Raw genomic sequence first — 23,598 nt, forward strand, 5'->3', positions numbered from 1 at the left:
TAAGCCAACTGAGCTACCCAGGTGCCCCTCAGTTTCCTATTTTTACATATAGGAAACCGAGTCTCAGAAAAGCTCAATGACTACTCCAAGTCTACACAGCTTGATGGTGACCCAACCAGGTCTGCTTGTGATAGATACCTAGATTTTTCATTTGCACTCCCAAGACAAAGATCATGAGCAACCCCAAATGAAAACAAAGATGGAATAGGGGTCTGCACCCTGAGAGGGCCAGGTCTTTAGGTACAAGAAACAGGGTGTCTTACGAATGCCTAGCCCTATACCAGTGGCTCTCAGACTTTTAAGCTTCAGAATCCCTTTGCTCTCATAAAAGCTATTGAGAATTCTCCCCATTTTTATGTGGATTATATCTATCAATATTTACCATGTTAGAAATGAAAACTAAGAAAACGTTTCAAGTTCACTAATTCATTTTTAAATTGTAATAAACAATTACAAATTGTTAACGTAACTAATATTTTGTGGAAATTAACCATTTTTCCCAAGCAAAACAATTTTACTGAGAATGGTGGCATTGTTTTATATTTTGTAAATCTCCTAAATACCAAGATTAATAGAAGACAGCTGGATTCTCTTATCTGCCTCTGCATTCAGTCTGCTGCTGACATCATGTGCCATATGGTCTCTGCAAAGCTCTCCCCTCTGCTCATGAGGAAATGAGGGGGAAACAGCCTAAAAACTTCTAATGATTATGGAAAAAGTTTTGACTTCACTGATCCTCTAAAGCATCTCAGAACCTCAGAGGTTTCCATACAGTAATTGAGAATTTCTCTGCTATACAGATACCAAAGGGGACCATTTTTTTATTAGCATCACCAAGGTGCTCACTGTTGTGATATTCGGAGGAGTCTCATGGTGCCTCAAACACAGGTGTTGAGATAAACAGATAAAGATAAGGGGTTGGATCTCAGATTCTACACTGAGCTGTGTGACCTAGGGCTAGGAACTTACTTTGTTTACAGATGCTATCTTTATTCACCCCTTCTCTCTTGATTATAAAGGTTATATATGCTCACTGCAAAACATTGGAGCAAAACAGAGACATATTAGGTTAAATTTGGGAGCCTTCCCATTATCTCAATTGGTAAATGAGAATAATAATAGTACTGATTTTCCTGGGTTGTTGTCACAAGACTAATATAGTTTAAAAAAAGTGTGTGTGTGTGTGTGTGTGTGTGTGTGTGTGTGTGTGTGTGTGTGTTTGTGCGCATGCACACATCCACGCATGACATTTTCAAGAATCCAAATGTCTACTGAAGGTTTAGCTATGGTTTTTTTTTCAAAAAAAAATTAATGTTTATTTTTGAGAAAGAGAGAAAGAACGAGCACTAGCTGGGGAAGGGCAGAGAGAGAGGGAGACACAGAATCTGAAGCAGATTCCAGGCTCCAAGCTGTCAGTACAGAGCCTGACGTGGGGCTTAAACTCATGAACTGCAAGATCATGACCTGAGGCAAAGTCAGATGCTCAACTGACTAAGCCATCCAGGTACCCTAGCTATGTTATCACTGATATTCTTTGTGGTGAAAATCATGTGCTTGTTCATCTTTTGCTCATTTTTCTCTTGGATTGTCTGCCTTTTTCTTACTGATATGTAGTTTATTTCTTATTCTGGGTATGAGTTTTGTCAGACCTACGATCTCGCTGACTTAGGGGAAGTCACGGACTCTCGGTTTATTATTCTGTAAAACTAGGGCAAAAATATGGTTGGTGTAAAATTAAATTTGATAAAAGAAGTAATCCTTGCTATAAACTACAAAGACTACACGAATAGGAATTTATGTTATCCAGCAATTTTCTCTGCAAACAAAAACTTAGACAAAGTGAGATGTATTGTTATCTCCTTTTCTCAGTGTCTACACAAAAGCAAAAAGAAAGTGTTGGGAACTATGAAAAAGAATTTTGAATAATGTTGCTGTATAACTTCCAGAAGAATAATTGCTATATGAAATGAAAGGTAGCACATTACACATTATCAGAACCATTGTACTCAAAACAGATACATGATTATTCTGGGAGATTGATTCAAAAAAGCATAGCTACTTAAATCAAGGTGTACTTTAAAAAAAACACTAACTTTATTGAAGTATGATTGACATACAAAAACTGTACATATTTGATGTACACAATTTGACAGGTTTGGAGACAAGCATATACCTGTGAAACCCGCCCTAAAATCTGTATCATAAACATAGCCATCACTTCAAAAATTCCCTCCAGCCCTCTTTATTTATTTATTATCATTATTAATTTCTGTGATAAAGTTTAACATTAGATCTACCCTTTTAGAAATTTTTTAAATATGTAATATGGCATTGTTAAGTATAGGCTCCATGCTGCACAGATCTCTAGGAATTATTTATCTTACACAGCTGAACATTTGTCCCCATGGACTAAGACCTTCCATCTCCCCCTCCCCTAGCCTCTGGTAGCCACCTTTCTACACTGTGCTTCTGTGAGTTCAACTAATTTAGATTCCTCATGTAAGTGTGATCAGGTAGTACCTGTTTTTCTATGTCTGGCTTATTTCACTTAGGATAGTGTCCTCCAGGCTCATCTATGCTATCACAAATAGCAGAATTTCCATCTTTTTTAAAGGCTGAATTATATTCTGAAGTGCTCAGATTTTTTTTTTTAAATGAGGCATTAGACTAGTTGGCTATGGGGGTGCTTTGTCACAAGGGCATCCTGTGATTCCATGGCAACCGTCAGTCGTGTCTCCTCTTGTGTGGTCCCAGGGTTAGGAAGGAGTGTGGGTCTTGCAAGAGAATTGTGTGTGTGAGGGCAGCCCCACAGGAACAGCCACTGGCACTGAGTCACATGTCACAGCTTGTATGAGGCTGCCCTTGCCTCTCCCACTCTGGGCGGTGGTCAGGAAAGCTGTTGTCTCCTTATTTTCTGGGAGAGAAAATTGAAACCCACAGAAACTGAGTGCCTGAGATTAGAGGGCTGAGATTGGAGTCTGGAGGGTCTTCCTCTGCGTGGGGTCTGCTCCACCATGCTGTCCTGCCAGGCAGGGTCATCACTGAAACCATATTCAGATTCTGTTCTGCTTGCTGGTTATTTATTCAGAGGCCTTTGGGCTGGGGTTTGGATTCCTTCCCACAGGAATCCCAGTGTTTGACCAGTGTGACATCCAACTCATGAGGAAAGAGACTACTGAATGCAGTTTCATCAGCTGATTCAGGACTTAAACAAGCTCAAGCGCAGTACAGGAGGCTGGTGGCTTTGCTGTCAGTGGAGGATGTTTAGATGAGAGGGAAGGAAGTTTCCCTCCTGGGTAGAATAAGTAGATTTTGGGAGAGGGAATGGAGCCCCTGTATGTTCTTCCAGGAACATCCTAATGCCTGAAGCCAGAGAGACATCTGGGAACTGCAGATCCATCTGCCAACTTTCTAAACCAAAGGCTCAGTCTCCATGCCCAGTTCTCCACATCACCTCATCATGCACAGCGATGTGTAAACCCTGAGGCATGGCAGTTGAATGCAGGCTGAAGTTGTGCCCTGGGCCCTCTTGCAGAAGGTTCAGGAAGCAGGACACTGGCTATACTCAGGGTGGCAGGAAGGAAGGCCAAGTGGCTGGTGTAGGGGGTGTAAGTGTGGGCACTGGGGTGTGTAGGAGACCTGGCCACTGTAGACTGCACAGGCCCTAGGTCACCAGGACTACACCTTCAGAGGGCCACCGAAGGATGAAAGTGTCCTTTCCAGGTAGGTGGCTGTCCTCTGTGTTTATAACTCCAGGAGCTAGTTGCCACATCCTTTCTGAAGTAGGCTGAACTGTTCTAGGCCAGGGAGGTTCTTCCTCATGTTGAACTGAAATCTGCCTCTCCTCACTGACTTTCATTCTCCTATGCAAAGCCAAGGTCTGTCTGGGTTGCTGGCTCTGTGCTGGAATCCCTGGTGATCCAGGAGGCAACTTCAGTCCAGGGCTGCCTGCTGGGGGTGCCTGGCCTGGAGCAGGAGAAAGGAGGAAGGTGTGGGACAGGGCAGGCCCTGGGAGGTGAGGAGGAGTGAGTTCTTCTTAAAGGGCAAGTGGTGCAGGTGATGGCATGAGGGATCTGGTCTTTCAGTATTCCAATATCATAGGGTGTAAAAGTGAAGGCTCATCCTTGGGACTCTACCCCTGTCATCCTCTCTGAAGGTGTCTCATTCCTTTACTATCACCTTTTGAAATTATATCATTGTTGAGTTGTGTAATCCCACCCCTCACTCACATTTTGTATTCCATGAGCTCAAGAACAATGTTCAATTCCTACTCTACATGTCTGGATAGCATAATGCGTGAGACAGGAAGTACTCTGCAAACATTTGTTGAATGAGTGAATAAATGAATAAATGAATGAATGAATGAGCACATGGCTGGACTATGGCTTGTAGAAAAGGCTGTGTGCTACACTGAGAAACTTGGTCTTAATTCTTTGATCAGTGCAGCTGAAGGAGGGCAGAGAGCTCCATCTGGAGCTTAGTGGAGGTCAGACTGTGTGTGGTCTTCATCAGCTTGGGCTACCATAACTTAAATACCACAGACTGGGTGGCTTAAACAACATGCATTTCTTCCTTACAGTTGTGATGCTGTTTGTAAATCCAAGATCCGTGCACTGGTAGATCTGGTATCTAGTGAGAACCTGCTTCTTGGTTCATAGTGAGTTTGAACATGTGAATTTCAGGGGAATGCAAACATTCAATGTGTAGTGTGGAGAGGACGCTGCATCTCAGGGGTGGTGAAGAGGTAGGACACCTTGTCTCTGTGCGGACTGAGAGAGCTGAGAGCCTCAGCCAGCCGGTGGCCCTGGGATGGAAGCTGGAAGGAAAGAGACCTACTCTGGGAATGCCAACAGCAGCCTCCTTGCTGATCTGCAGGCTGGTCCTCTCAAATCTCCACGGAAGACTCCCTTACCTGGCATCGTTGTGCTCTCCAGCAGTGGCTGGCTGCTGCTCAGTGTTGATTACAGTTTGAAATGCTGGCACTTTAGTCCCATGCTGCTACACACCACAGAAATTCCGTTTCACTCTAATGAGGTTTCAGTTCAAATGTTGGAAAGAAGAAAGTCTTTTAATTAGATTGGTAGTAATTGAGCTCCCAAACCACAGAAGCCTTTTTCTCAGCAGCTGAAGACACAGATGCAATTAAAAGAAGGAAAGCCACCCAAGTGGAACACTGGCTAATTTTAAGTCCATTAAAAACAACAACTCCTTAATAAGTTGACACAACGGATGTATGTCCTAAAAGAGTTCACTGATGCTTTCAAATAATATTGGAGATTGAACCGGAACTAGAGTACTCATCCAGTTCAAATATATGGCTCCGTCGGGAACCATTTGCTTAGTACAGAGTACAGAGAAATGTTAGCTCCATAACTTTTTCCACCCAGAAGACTCTGCCATGTTTTATTTTGGAAAATAGAATGTGTTTTTCCTGTAACCAAACTGACATCTACTTCTGGATTCAGCTGTGTCCTGAGACCCTACTAGGACATTCTTCCCTGTCCCTCCTCAAGTAGCCCTGTTCTTTCTTCAGGATTCAGATACCTCCCTACCTCCTAGTTTCACCTCTCAAAGGTGCTCAGAGTGTGAGTTTCTGGGCCAGGGCCATTGATGTATCAAGTAATCTTTGCCAACTCCTTACATGTTCAATACATTTTTATTTTAATGAGAAGCAGCATTTGTTTCTCGTTTGCATCCCTCCCTATGACCACGCCCCAGCAGATGCCATGTTCTCTCTGCCATTGGGATTGTTTTTGTGTATGCCATAACTGGACCAGGTAATTCCTGCTGGAGGAGCTCACAGTCTCAGCTTCTAGGCACTCTGCTTGGGAGCATTAATAAATACTTTCTCTTAGAGAGAATGGCAGTTGTCAATTTGTAGAGTCCTTTGGTTGGGAATTGAGTGCTAAGTAGTGAATACCACTATTTCAGTATAAGTATTGCATGGAACTTGGTCATTGGTGTGTGCACACTGGTTTTTGCTAGGCCATGTTGGGCTCAACCAGCTGTGGTAAAACACTGCTTGCATCCCAGTTGGAAAGGCTGTTGTTGACTAGAATTTTCTTTAGGTGTCCTGTGCTGGGACAAAGCCATGGTTAGTACACTATCCCAAGCTCTGATTAAAGCACAGACTTGGCACTCTTCTGGATGCCACCTGTAGGTGGTTCAGAAATGTGGAAAAAGAGGCTTTGGGTCAGAAAGATCCAAGTTTGAATAGCTCCTTCATAAAGTCACCTCACCTTTCTGAAACTTGGTTTGCTCATTAGGACAGAATTTACCTTGCAGGTGTGTATCAAGGGCCAGGAATACTTCCTGGTAGATAAAAGATGAGAGAAAAGGTAGGCAGATCCACAGGGACCAGGGAGAAATGTGGCCCACACACTACCATTGGCATATGGTACAACATCTGTCATAGGTCATGCTCCCTTTCCTGGGGGAGGGAAGCATGAGATATTTATATTTGTTTAAAACTCTATACTTTCTGGTAATAAACTTGACTTTAAAAAATTGGAATTTGTACCCAACTTTATTTTTTAAGCATATAAATTATTTTAAAGAGTACAAAGGTAAGTAAGCTAAATCATTAGGAAGTGTCATCTCTGGATGGTGGGGCTTTGGGTTTTAATTTTCTTCTTTATACTTTGCATTTTGTAAGTGCTCTATAATAAATGTCTGTTACTTCAGAATAAAGAAACAAGCTTAACTCTGGGGAAATGCTGCTTGAGTGTGTTTGGAAGTGCTTGGTTCCTCCTAGTTTCCACGCATTCCCACAGCCCCAGTAGTATGATTCCTGCATGAATAATGGCATCAGTCCCTCTTTTGTAAACCATATAAGCAATATTTATGGTTCTTTCTTTTTCTTTGAAGGATGAGAAGAACCAAGTTCTAACTACCAACATTTGGCTGCAAATGGTAAGTTGAGACAAGGGCAGTCCTCTCCCGTGGGTCTTCCTGCTGTGGTTTCTCAGATGCTCCTGCTTGAAATGCAGCGGAGGAAGAGAGCCCCTGAGAAGAGTCAGGATTGTCCTCCCTAACTCCACACATGCCAACTTATGTGAAGTAGAACATCCACTTTTGGGTATTTCTCACTGCGTCCTGCAGGGCTCAGTGAATGCGTGTATTTCCTACAGGGTGATTTGGGGAAATTTTAAAAGCACTCATGCAAAACAAGTAATAAGATGAAGATCTACATTGTTGGTAACCTGTTTGTAACCTGCACCTTAACTGGTCCCCAGGGTTTAGGGGCATCTGCCTCACTCTCTATGCCCTCTAGATGCGCATAATGGGAATCCTAGAGAGTTGCCTAAGCCAGAGGCTGTCGCAGTCATGCTTAGTGCTCTGGGGACCCCTGCAAGAATTCTGAAATGCTGTATTCCATTCATGGATTTTTAGCTTGACATGTAAAATTCTCACCTAAATTTAATGAATTGCGAATGATGTCTTTTCCAGCAAATTGTAAATATTGGCATTTAAAAGTAAAACTGTTAGTCTCTATTTTAAGTGGAAACTAAATACCATAATGATTTGATGCCCATATCATTCATTTAGGAAATATATAAAGAAGGCCTTCTAGCTGCAGATGTCTTGCACAGTCCCTTCCTTTTATTATTGCACTTGTATTGCTATGCCACTTTTCACACAGAACTTATCCTAATGTTCTGTAATTTCATGTTTGCAGGTTATCAATCACTCTGTCTTGGTTCTCTCAAATGTAGATATTAACATAAAGTCATTCTTTTAGACAATAAGTGTTAATTTTTTTTTCTTCTGGATTGATTTAGGATTACAATGATTATTGGTTCTTAATTCATCACGGTGGCATTCATGTCTCTACCAAAGATGGGGCTTTGTTTTAAATTAATTCATATGTTAGTAGATGATGATTTTTTTTTATTACGAAATGAGACACTAATGCAGATTTCACCATCAATTCTATGACTTTTTAAAATAGATGTAGTAGTGTATCGTTCATTATGAAAGGCATTTTGTTAAAACGTTAGTCAATTCCTTGAACTTCTTCCAGATTACATGACAAAAATCATATAGTTTCATTGGAATGTATTAGCTGACAGCTTGCTTAGTTTCTCATTCAATTTTGTTGAAAACAAGGAATTAAAACCTGCCTGATCTTTGAAAGTTTTTGTCACCTGATTTTTAGCACAATTTACACAGACACTGGTATTTTGAATCTGCCTTTTGTTGTTTGCTTCTTGGATCAATGTCCCAAGACAGGAGTTGAGGTGAGGGAAATTCCCTTTCTTTGTAAGGCAGAAATCAGAGTAGTAAATGTGGGGAAAGGGATATTCCCAGGTGGTTGTTGGGCAGGTGAGTTTTGGTGGGAATGCAAGTGGAAGTTGGGGAATAGAAAACAGATTCACTTAAAGCCATCTGCTATATGTCCCCAGAGCAGGCTTTGCTATATAAGAGATGCCTCACAGAACCTGCCTGTAATGAATAAAGTAGAACCTTTGCAGAATTTCCCTGCAGGATTTAAAGCAACATTCTTTTTTTTTTTTTTAAGTTTTCCTTTGAAATTTATATACTACTTTCCCTTTTTTAAAAGACTTGATCTTTTTAGAGCCGTTTTAAGTTCATAACAAAATAGAAGGAAAGGTGTGGAGAATTCCCATTTACCCCCTGCCCCCACATCCCCTTTCTCTCTCTTTTTTTTTTTAATATGAAATTTATTGTCAAATTGGTTTCCATACAACACCCAGTGCTCATCCCAACAGGTGCCCTCAATACCCGTCACCCACCCTCCCTTCCCTCCCACCCCCCCCCTTCCTCCCACCCCCCATCAACCCTTAGTTTGTTCTCAGTTTTTAAGAGTCTCTAATATTTTGGCTCCCTCCCTGTCTAACCTTTCTTTCTTTTTTTTTTTTTTTCCTTCCCCTCCCCCATGGTCCTCTGGTAAGTTTCTCAGGATCCACAAAGAGTGAAAACATATGGTATCTGTCTTTCTCTGTATGACTTATTTCACTTAGCATAACATTCTCCAGTAAAGCAACATTCTTTAGTAAGCACATCCTATCTTCAGCCTGTGCACATCTGCTCTAGCTTCCCTCCTTTTGTCTGGGCACATGGGCTTGGGTCTGTGCTCCCCTTGGAGATGGCGCCTCCCTCCTGGGAAGAGGTTCCCTCTTCTGGGGCCTGCTGAGAGCCTTACTGTCACAGTTGTCCCTGTTGTTTCTAAAGTCATGTCCTAATAGTGTCTAGAGGTTGGCCTCATTAGCATACAAACTGCAGTTTATTTGTCTCCATTAACTTTCCCCAGTGACTCTCCTTTCCTTCTCACCTTTACAACAATGTTCCTTCAAGCAGCATCCTCCCCAGACATCCCCACTCTCTTCCCATGAATTCTCAGTTAAACTCACCCTTAGCTGACTTGGGGTGAGCAAACCACTAACCCCCAGGTTGTGAATGCTATACTCTGATGTTTTTCCCCGTTTTTCTTTTTTTCTTTCCTTTCCTTTTCTTTTCTCTTCTTCTTCTTCTTCTTCTTCTTCTTCTTCTTCTTCTTCTTCTTCTTCTTCTTCTTCTTCTTTTGAGAGAATGAGAGAGTTCATGCATGAGTGGGAGATGGACAGAGGAAGAGGTCGAGAGAATCTTAAGCAGGCTCCATGCCCAGCACAGAGCCCAAACTCTTAACTCTGAGATCATTGACCTAAGCCAAAATCAAGAGTCAGACACTTAACTGATTGAGCCAGCCAGGTGCCCCTTCCCTAATTTTTTGATGAAAATTTTCAAATATACCTAACATTTGAATTTATGGGGAGTCTATAGCCTCACCTCTTAGATTCTGTAATTAGCATTTTTTTTTTTAATTCTTACTTTATCCCATTTGGCTATTTATCCATCTTTCTATCAGCCTAGCTTATTTTTTTAGTTCATTTCAAAGAGGAATAGCAGACAGTGGTGCATTTTCACCTGCATGTTTCAGGCAGCTCTTTGACCAGGGTTTCTTTCAAGGTAAAAATTTTGCATACAATGTGATGTATAGATCCTAAGTGTATCAGTCAATGAATAGCCAGGAACGCTTTCAGCTCCTCAGTCCCACCCCCATCAGGAAGCAGAACTTCGCCATCACCCCAGGTGATACCTGATGTCCCTTACCTGTCAATACCTGTCCTATCTTTCCACTCTCCACCAAGGATAGAACACCTTTATTCTGGTTTTTCCAGGGATCAATTTCTTCCCTCTTACCTTGGGTCTCTCAGGAACATTTGGTAGAGTGGATTGGTCCCTCTTACTGGAAATCCTTCTACATTTAGTGTTTGGCTACCTGTCCTTAGGTTTTCCTCCTAATTCTCTAGCGACTCCTGAGTTCCCTCTGCTAGTCTCTTCATCTCTGTGCAGTCATTCCTTGTCCCAAGAGTTGGAGGACCCAGTATCCTGGCTTAAAGCACCAACCCAACTGCCTTCCTGGTGCCCCTACGTGGGCACCCAGTAGGCTCTTAAATCCAGTGTGTCCTTTCTTTCTCTTTCTCACTTGCTCCCTCTATAGTGAAGGGAAGGAAAAATTCTTCTCTACCCTTTGGGGTCTTCCACTTGGACTAAGATTGAATTTACATGAGACTGATTAACAGGAGAAAAAAAAAAAGAGTTTTATTATGTGCACACGGAGGCCAAATAATGACTTTGACAACTTTGACACCTAAGGAAATGACAAAGGCAGATAGTTTTTAAACTTTTCAGACAAAGACATGATAAATCTGTGAGGAGTTAACAGGACAAAAAGCTTTAACTTTGGGAGCTTTAATTAGTAAGGAATTCTAAAAGGAACTTGGGCTGGGGTGGTAAATTAGTAAAAAGTCACAGGGGTTGTTTATGTAGTCTTCTTGGCTCTAAATTCCCTATCTCTGGTGATAAGGAGGTCTCTACATCCTCCTAATTGAGGGAGGACACCTCTCACATGGTAGATTTATTTCCTGCTTTCAGGGGGACAGTGGAGGGTCTGAGTGTCCCTCTTGAACAAGCTGTATCGTAATTAACTTTTATTTAAAATAATCAGTATGACAAAGTGGCACGTTTTGGGCAGCCTGCCCTTCGCCCCTACAATTGCTGTCTCCATTTGGATAAATGGTAACTCCGTGTATTCATTTGCTCAGATCAGAAGCCTCAGAGTCACCCTTAACTCTAGTCTCTCACACCTACCTCCGATCTCAACCTTCAAAACAGAGCCAAGGTCTAACTACTGCACATCAACCCCATTGCTTCCACCTTGGTCTAAACCAGCATCATTTCTCACCTATGTTACTATGGAGATTCATAGCTGGGCCTTGTGTTTCAGCCCTTACCTCCACTAGCGATGTCTGTTCTCAATATAGCAGTCAGCGTGATCCCAGTAAGAGAAGAAGAAGGCTTAGCCACAAGCCTCATTGACCCAGATCCTTCCAGGGGCTCCTGTCTCACCCAGTAGCAAGCTAAGGTCCTTGAGGTGGTCTTTGACTTTGCATGCCAGGCCCTTGCTTCTTCTACATCCTCCCCAGCCCTCTTCTTCTTGCTGTGCTCCCTGCCCTGCTTGTTGACCTACACACATCATCTACCTCAGGGCCTTTGCATTTGCTCCCCCTGCCTGGAAGGCTCTTTCCCCAAGAACCACTTGCTTTTCTTTCTCACTTCTTAGTAGTATCTACCTGAAGATCACCTTTTCAGTGAGGTCTTCTCTGAGTTCCTCTCAAACCCTACTATCTCAAACCCTCATTGCCTACCCCCAGCCCATACCATTCTCTTCACCTTGGTATCTTAGTCTTTCTGGCTGCTATAACAAAATACCATAAACAGGGTGACTTATCAACAACAGATATTTATTTCTCACAGTTTTGAAGGCTGGAAGTCCAAGGTGCCACCATGGTTGCATTCTATTCAGAGCTCTTTTTTGAGTTGCATTTTTGTTGTGTCCTCACTAGGTGAAATGGGAGTGCTAATCTCTTAGGGAGGGATCTGTTCCATTGTATAAGGGTGCTAATCTCATTTGGGAGGGCTCTCTCCTCATGATCTGATTACCTACTAAAGGCCCCACCTCTGATATCCCTCACACTGAGATTAGAGTTCAACATAGGAATTTGGGGGAACACAACCTGTATTCCCTAAGTCTACTTCATTTTGTTTTTAAAGCCCTTGTCCCATACTTTGTATTGTTTATTTGTTCTCTGGCTCTGAGTTCTCATCCCCCACCTGGAATGTGTCCTCTGGGAGGGCAGGACTCCAGTTGTATTCACTACTCTATCCCCAGCAGGCATGAGTAAGTTTTGTAGAATGAATGAATGAAACAAAAAACTCAAGGTGAACCTAGGAAGGGCTAAAATATTATGATACAAAATAAAGCCAACTCCACCTCACATTTAAACACTGTAGTGTAAACTCTGGGAATTCTGGGAGATAATACAAATGTTTCCTTTTTTATATAAAACCAGGCATTTCCCATGTTTTCTATGGTACAGAGCTGCTGTTGACATTTTTCTTATAAAGAGAGAAACACCTAATATGCTCACTACATATTAGGTCAGAGACAGGTCTGTCTTCCTGATGCCTATATCTTTATCCCTCAGTAAGCAAATGATCGTTAATAACATATGATTTGGCATTTTTTTTTTCAAAGAGTGTTGTTTTCTAGGAAAAAAGTAACTAGATTATTACTTATTGCATTGATTTCAGGTGCTCCATAAATAAGCATGCTTGCTTTGGAGGATGTCACTGGAGACCTCTATATTTCTTTCAAGCACAGCTTATTTCTAATTCATTATTGCACTTGCAAAAACATCCACAGCTTCATTTGTTTTAAAAATCACCTTTTTATCTCACTTACCTATTCACCTTATCTTTTTGAATGCCTGCTACGGGGAAGACATTGAAGTAGGTCACATGAGGGGGAACCCAGAAATGGATGAGACCCAATTTCTTCTCTTAAGCCATTTACAATCAGGCTGTGCAATTTACAGCCTAACAAAAAGGTTAAAATATTGTGAACAAGTGACTCCCTTGAAGTATGGCAGGAGGCCAGCTGGTGGTGTGGACAGTGGAGTTCAGAGGTGGAAAAAATCTCTGCTTTACAGAAATGGAAGGGAGAGAAAGAAAGGCATAGACCCTTCTAAATGTGAAGATCAGGAAGCATTGGTGTGTGTAGGTGTTGCATCAGTAATTAATACTTGTTTCCACATGCCCACCACCTGGAAACATGCTGGGTGCCTTTTTAGCATGTGTCCTTACAAAGCAGGGGTGACATATTTATCTGGAAGGTGGCATCTGTAGCTCATGTAGCAGCTTTAACACTGGCTTCTGAATGAATTTTAAGGAATAATGGGTATCTTGGGTTTAGAACAGATCTTAACAGGCACCTAATCGAAGCTCTTTCCCCCTGGAAAGCCTTGGAATTCCTCTGAGGCCACAGCATGGAAATAAGGAACTTGAATGTCACCATGGCAGGCCTTGGAAGTTGCACCAGGGCTATTTATAAAGCCACCATCACCTAGATTCCTGCTTGTTATGTTCTCTAGCTGGTGACCAGCCTGACCTGACCTAGCCTGAATAAAGGGTATGAATAAGAAGTGAAGCTCCGTATTGAAGACCAAGAGGGCAGAAGACCCAAGGGAGGCAGAAATATGGACAGGAGAGGACAGAAAATCAAGGAAATTGCCTTCAGCCACTTTTCTTCCCCAGAGCTTCATGTTGCTGAATTGCTGTTCTGAAAATCTGAATCTGAATAATCTTTTTCCCAGGGTATTTAAACTCTGAGGTCAATATTCTGCAAATTAGAGATTTTCTATACAGTCAGAATAGAAGGGCAGAAAAGTAAAATAAATTAAATTCTCTTTTGACTTACAGTTTGTTATTTTGTTTTCCTTTCTTTCAATTCTCCTTGATTTTGTAGGACTTTCTGATTATTTAAATAACCCGAAGGAAGAGAAAGTTGCTGTTCTATATACCTCTTCTTATTCCTAGCAGGAAGCAATTGGGGTAGTTTCTCTGTAGATTAGTTTTATCATTTTGGGAGGCCTGTCAGATATGATCTGATTTAATCTATAAGAAGAAGTGGCAGCAGCATTTCAGTTTCTGAAGAGACAGTTGAGCCATCCAAAGACTTGCCTGTGCTTTTCTTCTATGGAATTTTAACCATTCTTCTGACTCTCCATTTTCCATCCTTCTTATGTTTATTCCCTATTTTTTTATTTCCTGATTATGGATTATAATTATGGAATGAATAGCATTCACACTGTAGAATGCTAGGTTGCAAACCATGTTTATTTCTAAAATACTTAATTGCTGCATTTTCTACCACTTCATCTCTGAGAATGCCACACCTTATGTTCACACACAGGCTAGCCAGTGGCTTGCTTAGGGCCCTCATGATGACCCATAGTTAATGGTGATTTCAATCATTCTGTCAGAATAAGAGAAAAAGTGTTGGGGGCAGGAGGAAGAAGGAGGCCCACTTTCTTCATCTGAGATCAAAATGGTTGACTGGAAGAATTTCCAAAACATGTTTATATGGAGTTTTCCAACACCAAGTACATGCTGTCTTTCACACCAGCAACTGATTCTCTGATTCTCAGGATACCAACTGGGTAGATCCTCTCTACTATTTGGAGTTAGCATCAGATCCTACAAGTTAAGGACTCAATCCCACAAGACTACCCCATCAGATGCCAGGTGCAAAGGGGGTGTCCAGGCTGCCCACACTTCTATCCAGCTGAGTTTGAATGCTGAACAGCTCATGGAATTCAAGAAAACACTTACATTTACCAATGTATTATAAAGAATCCTGGTCAGGAACAGCTGAATGGAAGAGATGCATAGGGCAAGGTGTGAGGGAGGCCCAGAACTTTCATGCCTTCTGTGAGCTAGTTACTGTCCTGGCACTTGGATGTATTCACCAATCTGGAAACTTTCCAAATCTTGTGGTTCAAGAGTTTTTATAACGCAGTCCCCATTCTCTCTCTTCTCCCTGGAGACTGAGGTTGGGTGGGGCTGAAGGTTGCCACCCTGTAATCAAAGCTTGATCTTTCTGATGACCGGCTGCATGCTGGCAACCTGAGGTGATCTCAGGCCCCCACCCTAAGTCACCTCACCTCAATAGAATAACCTCTGGTGGGCTCAGAAGGTGCTCTATATGAATAATAAGAGACACTCCTATCCTCAGGAAATTCCCAAGGTTTTAGAAACCATGTGCCAAGAACCTGGGACATAGACCAAATATGTTTCTTATTATACCATAATGTACTTTTTTTTTTAAACAAAGAAAATGTTCCCTTTCTTCTCTCTCATTATCCTGCTATAAATATTTTCATGCATGTACATGCACACAAACTTAAAGTTTCCTATGGCCTCAAGGTAGATGTTAATGGGGGCCAGTTCTGAGACCCATGGAAGAATTAGGGTTCTTATGGTACATCTCAGATCAAGGGCCCCTTCCTCCCTTGTATGTCCCCTTAAAACCCCACATAGTCATATCTTGAAGATTAAATGAGAAGGGATCCCACAGAAATAGGGAGAGAAGGAAAAGCACAGACTCTTCCAGATGGTCTGGGAGTATTGGCGTTTCTAGACTGACACTATCAGCTGCCCAACAAGCCACACACTGTCTGTAGGAAGATTTTGTGCAGGGCCTCTTGCCCTCCAGGGATCTGAGTGGGGAGTGAGTGCTTTAAGAGGATAGAAAAGCTCCTTCTGGAACATTATTATTCACAAGCCCCTTTACACATCCATTCTTCAGAAATGCTCATGGAAACCTGTGGCGTCCTGGGCTCTCCCGCTCCCAGGGCACACAGCCCCAACATTCCCACTCCGGCTCCCAGTGCCCAGTTGATGGGGCTTCTGCACCTTTAGCTGTAGCTTGGTTGTTACAGCTCTCCTGTCCTGTAGTATCTTATGAAATGGAGGAATCCCTCTTTTTTTTTTTTTAAGCCATCATTTGTCATGGGCCTACCAGGGCCACATGACTTACCTGCTGCTGCACACATTTCATCCTTCCAGTGCCGTCCTGCCCTGTGAGGCAGGCACCTGTGAGGAAGCTGCAGCTCCCAGAGGGGGTATTTACCTTGTTAAAAAACAAAATGCAACCAAGTAAACTTGAAGATCTAATTGGCTTAATTAAAGGATTTGTGAGTTGGGCAGCACCCTATCTAGCAAGTAGAGAGAGCTCCCACAAGTTGTACAAAATGGAAAGTTTTTATAGGAAGGAGGGTGGGGCAAGAAAGTTATAAGCAAGGGAAAAGAAAGGATTGTTTCAGGCAAGGTAACCTTATCTTTGGGGGAGGGGCAAGGGGTTTTATCAAGTAGATTATATCTCATCTTCCACTGAGGGATGGAGAGGGTCCTGTTGCGATGGATGACTTCACAGAGGCTAATCAGAAAATTCCTGATTGGCCCTTTAAGACTTAGGTTTCTGTGGGAGGTTGAAAATACAGTTAAGTATTAAGCCTCAGTTTGGTGACTTGGCCTAAGTAATTTTGGGCCCATGTTTTTGTTGTTGTTGTTTGCTTGTTTGTTTTTAATGTTTATTTATTTTTGAGAGAGATGGGCGAGGGAGAGCATGAGCTGGGGAGGGACAGGGAGAGAGGGAGACAGAGGATCCGAAGCAGTCTCTACACTGACAACAGAAGGCCTGATGTGAGGCTTGAACTCCTGAACCCTGAGATCATGACCTTAGCAGAAGTCCGACACTTGACTGACTGAGCCACCCAGGTGCCCTGGGTTGTTTGTTTTTAACAATCTGCTTGAGGGGTGCCTGGGTGGCTCAGTCGGTTAAGTGTCCGACTTCGGCTCAGGTCATGATCTCGTGGTTCATGAGTTCAAGTCCCACATCAGGCTCTGTGCTGATGGCTCAGAGCCTGGAGCCTGTTTCAGATTCTGTGTCTCCCTCTCTCTCTGACCCTCTCCCCTTCGTGCTCTGTCTCTCTCTGTCTCAAAAATAAATAAACGTTAAAAAAAAATTAACAATCTGCTTGAGCTCACACAGCTGGTCTCTGCCACAGCCTTGGTGTAAACCCAGATGTGCCTGAGTTCCACAGCTCTCTGCAGCCCCCCTTTTCTTTCCTGAGGGTGGGGGAGACCCAGGTTGGCTTTTGAGTGAGCAGATGGGGGGCTCCTTCAGAGAGGATGAACAGCCCCCAATTGCCAGTGCAGAGAGATTGGGTTGGAAGAAACATCAATGGTAGAGCCTACTGATCATTCTTCTTGAAGTCAAATAATGCAGTTCTGAGTCCTGACCCAGTGTCTGACTGAAAGGATGTTGCTTCTCTGTGCCCCGGTCTCCTCTTAAAAATAGGAATAGTAATCATGCTGGCATTCCTGGATCATGACAAGCAAGGTGTACACGTGACTCTGAACAAACCAAATGGTCAGGATACATACCCATGGGACACATGCAGCTAAGATGATGGGTTGGGTTGAGGAGATGTGAAATTGCTGGGGAAGTATTGTGCAGCTCACACATGCCATCTGAAGAAGTTGCGGTTTGACCAACCAAGGGCTTCTACTTCCCTGCCTTCCCTCCCTGCTCTGCCCATCATTTCAGCAGGTGTGGGAGATGGGCATTTGCCTGCCATGCCCACCTTCGCTCTGGGAGCCCTATGACCATGATTAGCATGGTGGCAATAGTGACAGTGACAGGCATCCCAGGGTGAGATATGAGATCCTGGTAAGGAAGGCACAGGTGTTGAGTGTGGAAGGGCTTACCCCCCTGACAAGGGAGAGAAAAGAAGGGAGCACTGGGCAAATGGTACAGAGACAGAGCAGGCTGGAGCAAACACAGTTTAGTTCATGCCTAGGCATTCCTGCAAACCAGCTTCAACAAGACTGGCCCTTCTGGGTACTGTCCTTCTCCTCCCCTTGCGTATCCTTCCTGCTCTTCTCCCCTCTTCCCTTCCCCACTACTAACTACCCACATCAATTAGAAACATCAGTAGGGTGGCTCTATCCTAAATGTTCCAAGTGATTTTTCACCATGTTATACATTGACGGATCTTCATTCTCAGACGCCCATGGCTATAAAGTCACATTACTCACCTGGCTATTCCCTCTCATCTGACTTCGTATGGTCCCAGAACTGGAACAGCCTTTTTGGATGCTTGCCTGTCCTCTCCAGAGGATGGTGGAATCTCTGGGACGTGCTCTGTGATCCACAACCCCTTGGCTACAATTCCCAAATCTCAATAGCTTTGAAAATTAAAGGGTTTTTGTCCCCCTTGATGTTGTTTTTGTAACCTTGCATCAAATTCACTGAGTCTAAAATCAAACCGAAATAGATGTGCAGTGGAGGCATTTATTTTTCTTACTTAGTATCAGTATGCACGTTTTGCTGCAGAAATAATGATATGTTTGATTCTGGGGAGTTGCCTAGATCCCAGCTGGAAGTATTGCATCACATACCTTTCTAAATCTGAGGTCTGAGCTCCAGATCATGGGTGGCCCCAGGGAGACTGGGTACAGGATGGGGCCTTTACTGGGGGTCTGCCCTGATTATGGCACATTTGTAGGAGGTGCTGAGTCCAAACGGGCCAGCCCTGCAACCCTGGCTTGGTGGAGCTGTTTGTATAGCAGCTGTAGGTGGGATCTTACCTGAGCAGTCTTTACAGAGCTAGTGGACCCTAGGTAGGGCTGAGCTATGTGGTCCTTGGACAAGGGACCCCAGGCATGGGCCTTCCTCTGGCAAAGGTCACTCAAGAACCAATTTTGGACCTGACGTCAAGCAGATGCACCTGTGTTGGTGTGTTTATGACTATTTCCTGAGTCCCCATCTTCACCCTTGTCCTGATTCAGTGTTTTACCACCAAGGCCATGTGTTTGCATTTTGGGGTTGTGGCATCAGAAGCACTGTTCCTGCATGAAAATAAGAACTCCAGTCCAAAAACACATCCTCCTTGGAAGCTTCTGAGAGGTTCCCCAGCAGCTGCAAAAAGTTGTTTCATGGAAATAAATATTCTTAATTTTTCCAGCTTAGTTCATATTCCAATTGAAATAAGTGAATTTATTTTTCCAAAGTGTCCTTTCAGTGGAGAACTTTGAAAGCAAAACAGTTACTCATTTGGCTAGGAAAAAAAACCCATCTGCTGTGGGAGGGGAAGCCTTCGGGGCATGCAGTGGATTGGAATTAACTTTAATGATACTGTTTGAATGTGGTCATGGTGACAGCAGGATCTTAAATGTGATTTTTATGCTGTTCATGGTCATTTTGCAAGAGATTACTTAATTCTCAGTTTCCTTATATTTTATAGATAACAATTCAATTATGTAAATAGTATCTGGAACTCTTTTTGGCTTTGAATGTATCTAATAATCCCTTATAAGAAATATTAGTAGGAAAGGAAGCAAAGTGCTGCTAATGTCATTGTCTGTGTGTGTTAGTCTTGGACAGATCACTATTTACAATGGAATATGTCAGAATATCCGGGCGTGAAGACTGTTCGTTTCCCAGATGGCCTGATTTGGAAGCCAGACATTCTTCTCTATAACAGGTAAGCACACTGGACAAAAGGAGAAATGATTTTAGTTTTGCATATATGTAACAACCAAGCATATTTGAATATTTCATCGAAATGCCAGACCCATGATCTGTAATTTGGGACCATTGCTGCCCATGATGCTTTGTAAATGGCCAGGCCTTTGAGAAACATTCTGTCCCCCTCTCCCATGTTCTCTGCCTTGGCATGCAGACTTGCATTACCCATCACTCTGCCTGAGCACATGTCTGTAGGGCTGTGCATTATAGGTACATATATACTTTTGTGCATATTGGCACTGAGGCATTTTTTACATGTGGAATTACCTTTGCACCTGAATGGCAGCAATTATGGTCACAGCATAAGTTGCTGGCCCTTGACATGCATGACTGGAGTCCACTGTTTGGACCCAGGTCCTCATCTGATGTATTCCCATTGTGCATTGGGAGAGTCCTGCTGCCTATAGCTGAGTGCATGAAGACCATCACCTTAGCTGTGCTCAGAAGCTTGTGATGCAGGTGGAGTACTTGATAGAAAAAAGACAGATAATAGTCATATTCTAATATGGATTAAGAACAGGAATCCTGCTCCTGAGGTCAAGAAATGAGGGATTCATTGTGAACCAGGACAGTCTGATTTGTAAACCAGATGCCTAAAAGGTATTCAGGCAAGGTAAATTTCTAGAAGCACTAAATCTTTTTTTGCTAAGCTACATAATCAAAATAAGGGGATCCAGAGCATCTCTTCCCAGTAAGGTTTAGAATGTGATAACAAGCTTAATATTAAAGAAAGATACTTCCTAATTACAACTGCTGCATTTGGTCCTACCGGGAAGAGAAGGAAGTCCCATGCCTTCCTGACTTAGAAAACAGTGTGACCATTGGCTACTGTCCTTGGTTGTCACCAGCTGATGTGTTTGTCCTAAACTGACTGCTTCTAGGAGGCTGGGTGATTTCATTTCTTGTGTCAACTTTTAATTCTGTCTTTCTTGCTGGCAGTTACATTTCATTTGAATAATTGGGCTTGTTTCTAGAAGAATAGTATTCCCTTCTGATTTGCTGCCACTCTTCAGTTTCTTAAATTAGTTCAGACACCTGAGCTCTGAAACATGTCTAAAGTTAGAGTAAGTGGTCCCCAACTGAGTAGGTGAAGCACATGGAACCCCATGGCTCATCTTTGGATCATTAGTTTCCCAGCCACTGACATCAAAAGACCACAGAAATACATTTTATTTTGGAGGCTGGAAATACAAGATTAAGGTGTCTGCAGGTTTTGTTTCTTCTGAGTCTCCTCTCACAACTTGTAGATGTCCATCTTCTCTCTGTGTATTCACATGGTCTTCCCTCTGCACAGTTGTAATTAGGAATCTGATCTACTCTTGTGCAGACTACCATCACATTGGATTAGGGACCACTCTAACAACCTCATTTTAACTTAGCTACCCTCTTTAAAACCTCCAAATACAGTCACATACTGTGGAACTTCAACATACGAACTAGGACTTCAGCCATGTGAATTTGGCGGGAGTTGGGGGGTAGGGAACAAAATTCAGCCCATAACAGGGGCATTGCAGTTGACTTCTTAAGGACAAAGAGTCAGCATTGGAGAAGTCTGGGTATAAATTGTAGCTGTAATATTTAGTATGTTATAAACATTAAGTCTCAGATTCCTCCTTTGAAAAATGGGGGAGATGCCAGCTTCAGAGTTTGGAAGGGATAACTCTGCGGATGCACCTAGCATGCTTAGTGTGGTGCTTGGCAAAGATTGAATGCTCAGTGATGGTGGTTGTGCATTTATAGACATGGTGATGAGGATTTCTGCTCAGAGTAATTCAAAAATAAATGTCAATAATGTTTTTACATTGTGCCTAATTCTTTTTCATTTGAAATCAAGAATAGATATTACAATGTGGTAGCAACTTCATGAGGTTATAGAGGTGCTTCTTACCACTTACATGTAGCACCTCAAAACCTAATAAATAAAATGTTTGATGCTTTTAATGTTCTGGCTAAGGAAGAGTTACCACGTATTCTATGCAAACTGAATTTCAAGGAGCAAAGATGCAGTCTCCACCTGCTGTCACCAGGGAGCAGGATGTCAGAAATAATGGTACCCACCCCCCCCCACATGTGACCCAGCTGATGGTCCCAGAGCCCCTTTCCTCTCATGTTTCCCCTTGAGCTCTAAATAACTATTTTTCTCTTTTCTCTTTTCCTCATCTCCCCATTGACCACATCCACCAGCTTCTATCATGGAATCTGTAGAGGCTGCCTCCTCTTCTGCTTTAGTTTTTCTGAAAAATGGGATATAGAACTTCCTTTCTGAAGTAACTGTTAAATATATGGCTTACATGTCCACACAGACATGATGTAGGATAAGCAGGTTACAGAATACATGTAAGCCAGTCATAGACACAGTGTCAGTTATTTTTTGCTGCTTGAGAGACTATCCTGAACTTGGTGTCTTAAAAAAAATGTATGCATATGACTTCTCACCACACTGTGGGCTGACTGACCCATGTGGTGGCCTGTCTGTTTAAGTCAGTTGTTGGCAAAAAACAGGGGGGCTGAGGCTCTGATGGGCTGGAATGTGGAGAGCCACACCTCCCAGCTGTTGGTGGGAGTGCAGCTGAGACAGTTACCTGTGCCACCTTAGCTTCCTCCATGAGCCTTTTCCACAGGATGCAGGCAACCCCCAGTGTGTGGCAAGAAGTGTTCAGAGAGGAAGGAAGTGGCAGCCACCAGGCTCCTTATGAACTGAGCATATGAATCCTAGAACAGTCCCTTCACTGCACTCTGTTGGGCAGAGTAGGCAGGAGCTCAGCCTGGATCAGGGAAGCAGAAGTCAGCCTCATGTCTCTAGGGCACACAGGTTGGGGGGGAGGAAGGAAGATGAAGGTGTGCTCTATGGAAGGGAAGAGGTGAAACAGGAAGGCCAGATTAGAGTTGAGGGGGGAATGAAGGACCAAAACAAACATTTGTAATGAAGGAGCACTCAGTTAAGTGCATGCTGGAGGGACTGGTAGGAAGGAGACAGAGGGTAGGTAGGCAAGCAGACAGAGTTTCCAAACACAGAGTGATCTCCTTATCCCTTGCCTCTATTCGCTGGCTTCCCTCTACTGTCTGGACACAAGTCATGTGGCCTGGCTGGCAGGGATGAGTGGTCCAGCCCACCCCTGCAGCTGCCTCTTACACCTCCTGCTTCCTGGCTAGATGTTTGTCTTTCACCTCCTTGGTGTGTCTGGACTCTTTTCCACTACAGGACATTTCTGTGAGCTCCCCTCTTGGTGTGGAATGCCTACCCTTCTTTCATCCCTCAGACCTCAGCTTGACTCCCTGTTCCACTGAGTCCCTGTTGTGTCTTTTTGTCATGCCTTACAGAAAGGCATTCCTGTCCCCTATGGCACATGGGCTCTGCCACACCCCTGGGGGTGTAGAGAGTGCTTAATAAATATTTGTGCACAGACAGGATGGAAGGAGGAAGCAGGGATGCAAGAATTAAGAGAAAGGGGGAATGGGATGGGTCTCTGTGACATGAGCACTGCTAAGAACAACAAGAGAAGGAAGGAAGGAAATCATATTGGCAAGCTGGAAAATATGAACCTGGGCCTGAGCCCAAAAATTGACAGAGGAAGTAGCAAAAACAGGCTTGAATTTAATAGGATCCTGACCTTCTGATATTCTGTTATTGGAGATTTTGAGAGATGTTGAGCTTAATACTTTCTGCCAGCTTCCAGGCACTCCAAATAGTATGTTCTCTCAGTAGGCTTGTGTGATGGTTCATTAAATTGTTGTGTTTGCAGGGGGAGCTTTTCCTTAAGGAGGGGAGCATGCCATCATTCTGCATAAGCCATGATTTTGAAGGGAGCATTGATTCAGGTTAGGGGAAGCATCACAAACATGTCCATCACGTTTCTTGCTCTATTCTGGTTTGATATTGGAGTCCAAGCTTGAGCCACTAATGGTTTTGGGGATATAATACATTTTTCTGTGCTTTGAAGAGGTTGGGTCATTGCAAAGCCGCCATCTCGGCATCATTTCTGGGATGGGCTGCTTTATTTCCCTGATGGATGGTGAACAAGTTACAGTGCTGCCAGCCAGCTGGCCGGGTTGCTCTGAGGAGAGGACAGGCGCTGATAAAAGCATCCCTGCCGGATGCT

General features: G+C 43.1%; 1 protein-coding gene across 2 annotated transcripts in view; it reads left to right on the plus strand.

Annotated features, from left to right (window-relative positions):
- CHRNA7 (cholinergic receptor nicotinic alpha 7 subunit) overlaps positions 1–23,598 on the plus strand; it is a 115,952-nt gene that overhangs the window by 42,893 nt on the left and 49,461 nt on the right. For both annotated transcript variants that reach the window (XM_011282725.4, XM_019831978.3), the window contains exons 3-4: positions 6,868–6,912; positions 19,345–19,454. In XM_011282725.4, the coding sequence (XP_011281027.1) occupies positions 6,868–6,912; positions 19,345–19,454 (155 nt within the window). The remainder of the gene's footprint in view (positions 1–6,867; positions 6,913–19,344; positions 19,455–23,598) is intronic.

This window comes from Felis catus, chromosome B3 (assembly GCF_018350175.1).
Source record: "Felis catus isolate Fca126 chromosome B3, F.catus_Fca126_mat1.0, whole genome shotgun sequence".
Lineage (NCBI taxonomy): Eukaryota > Metazoa > Chordata > Mammalia > Carnivora > Felidae > Felis > Felis catus.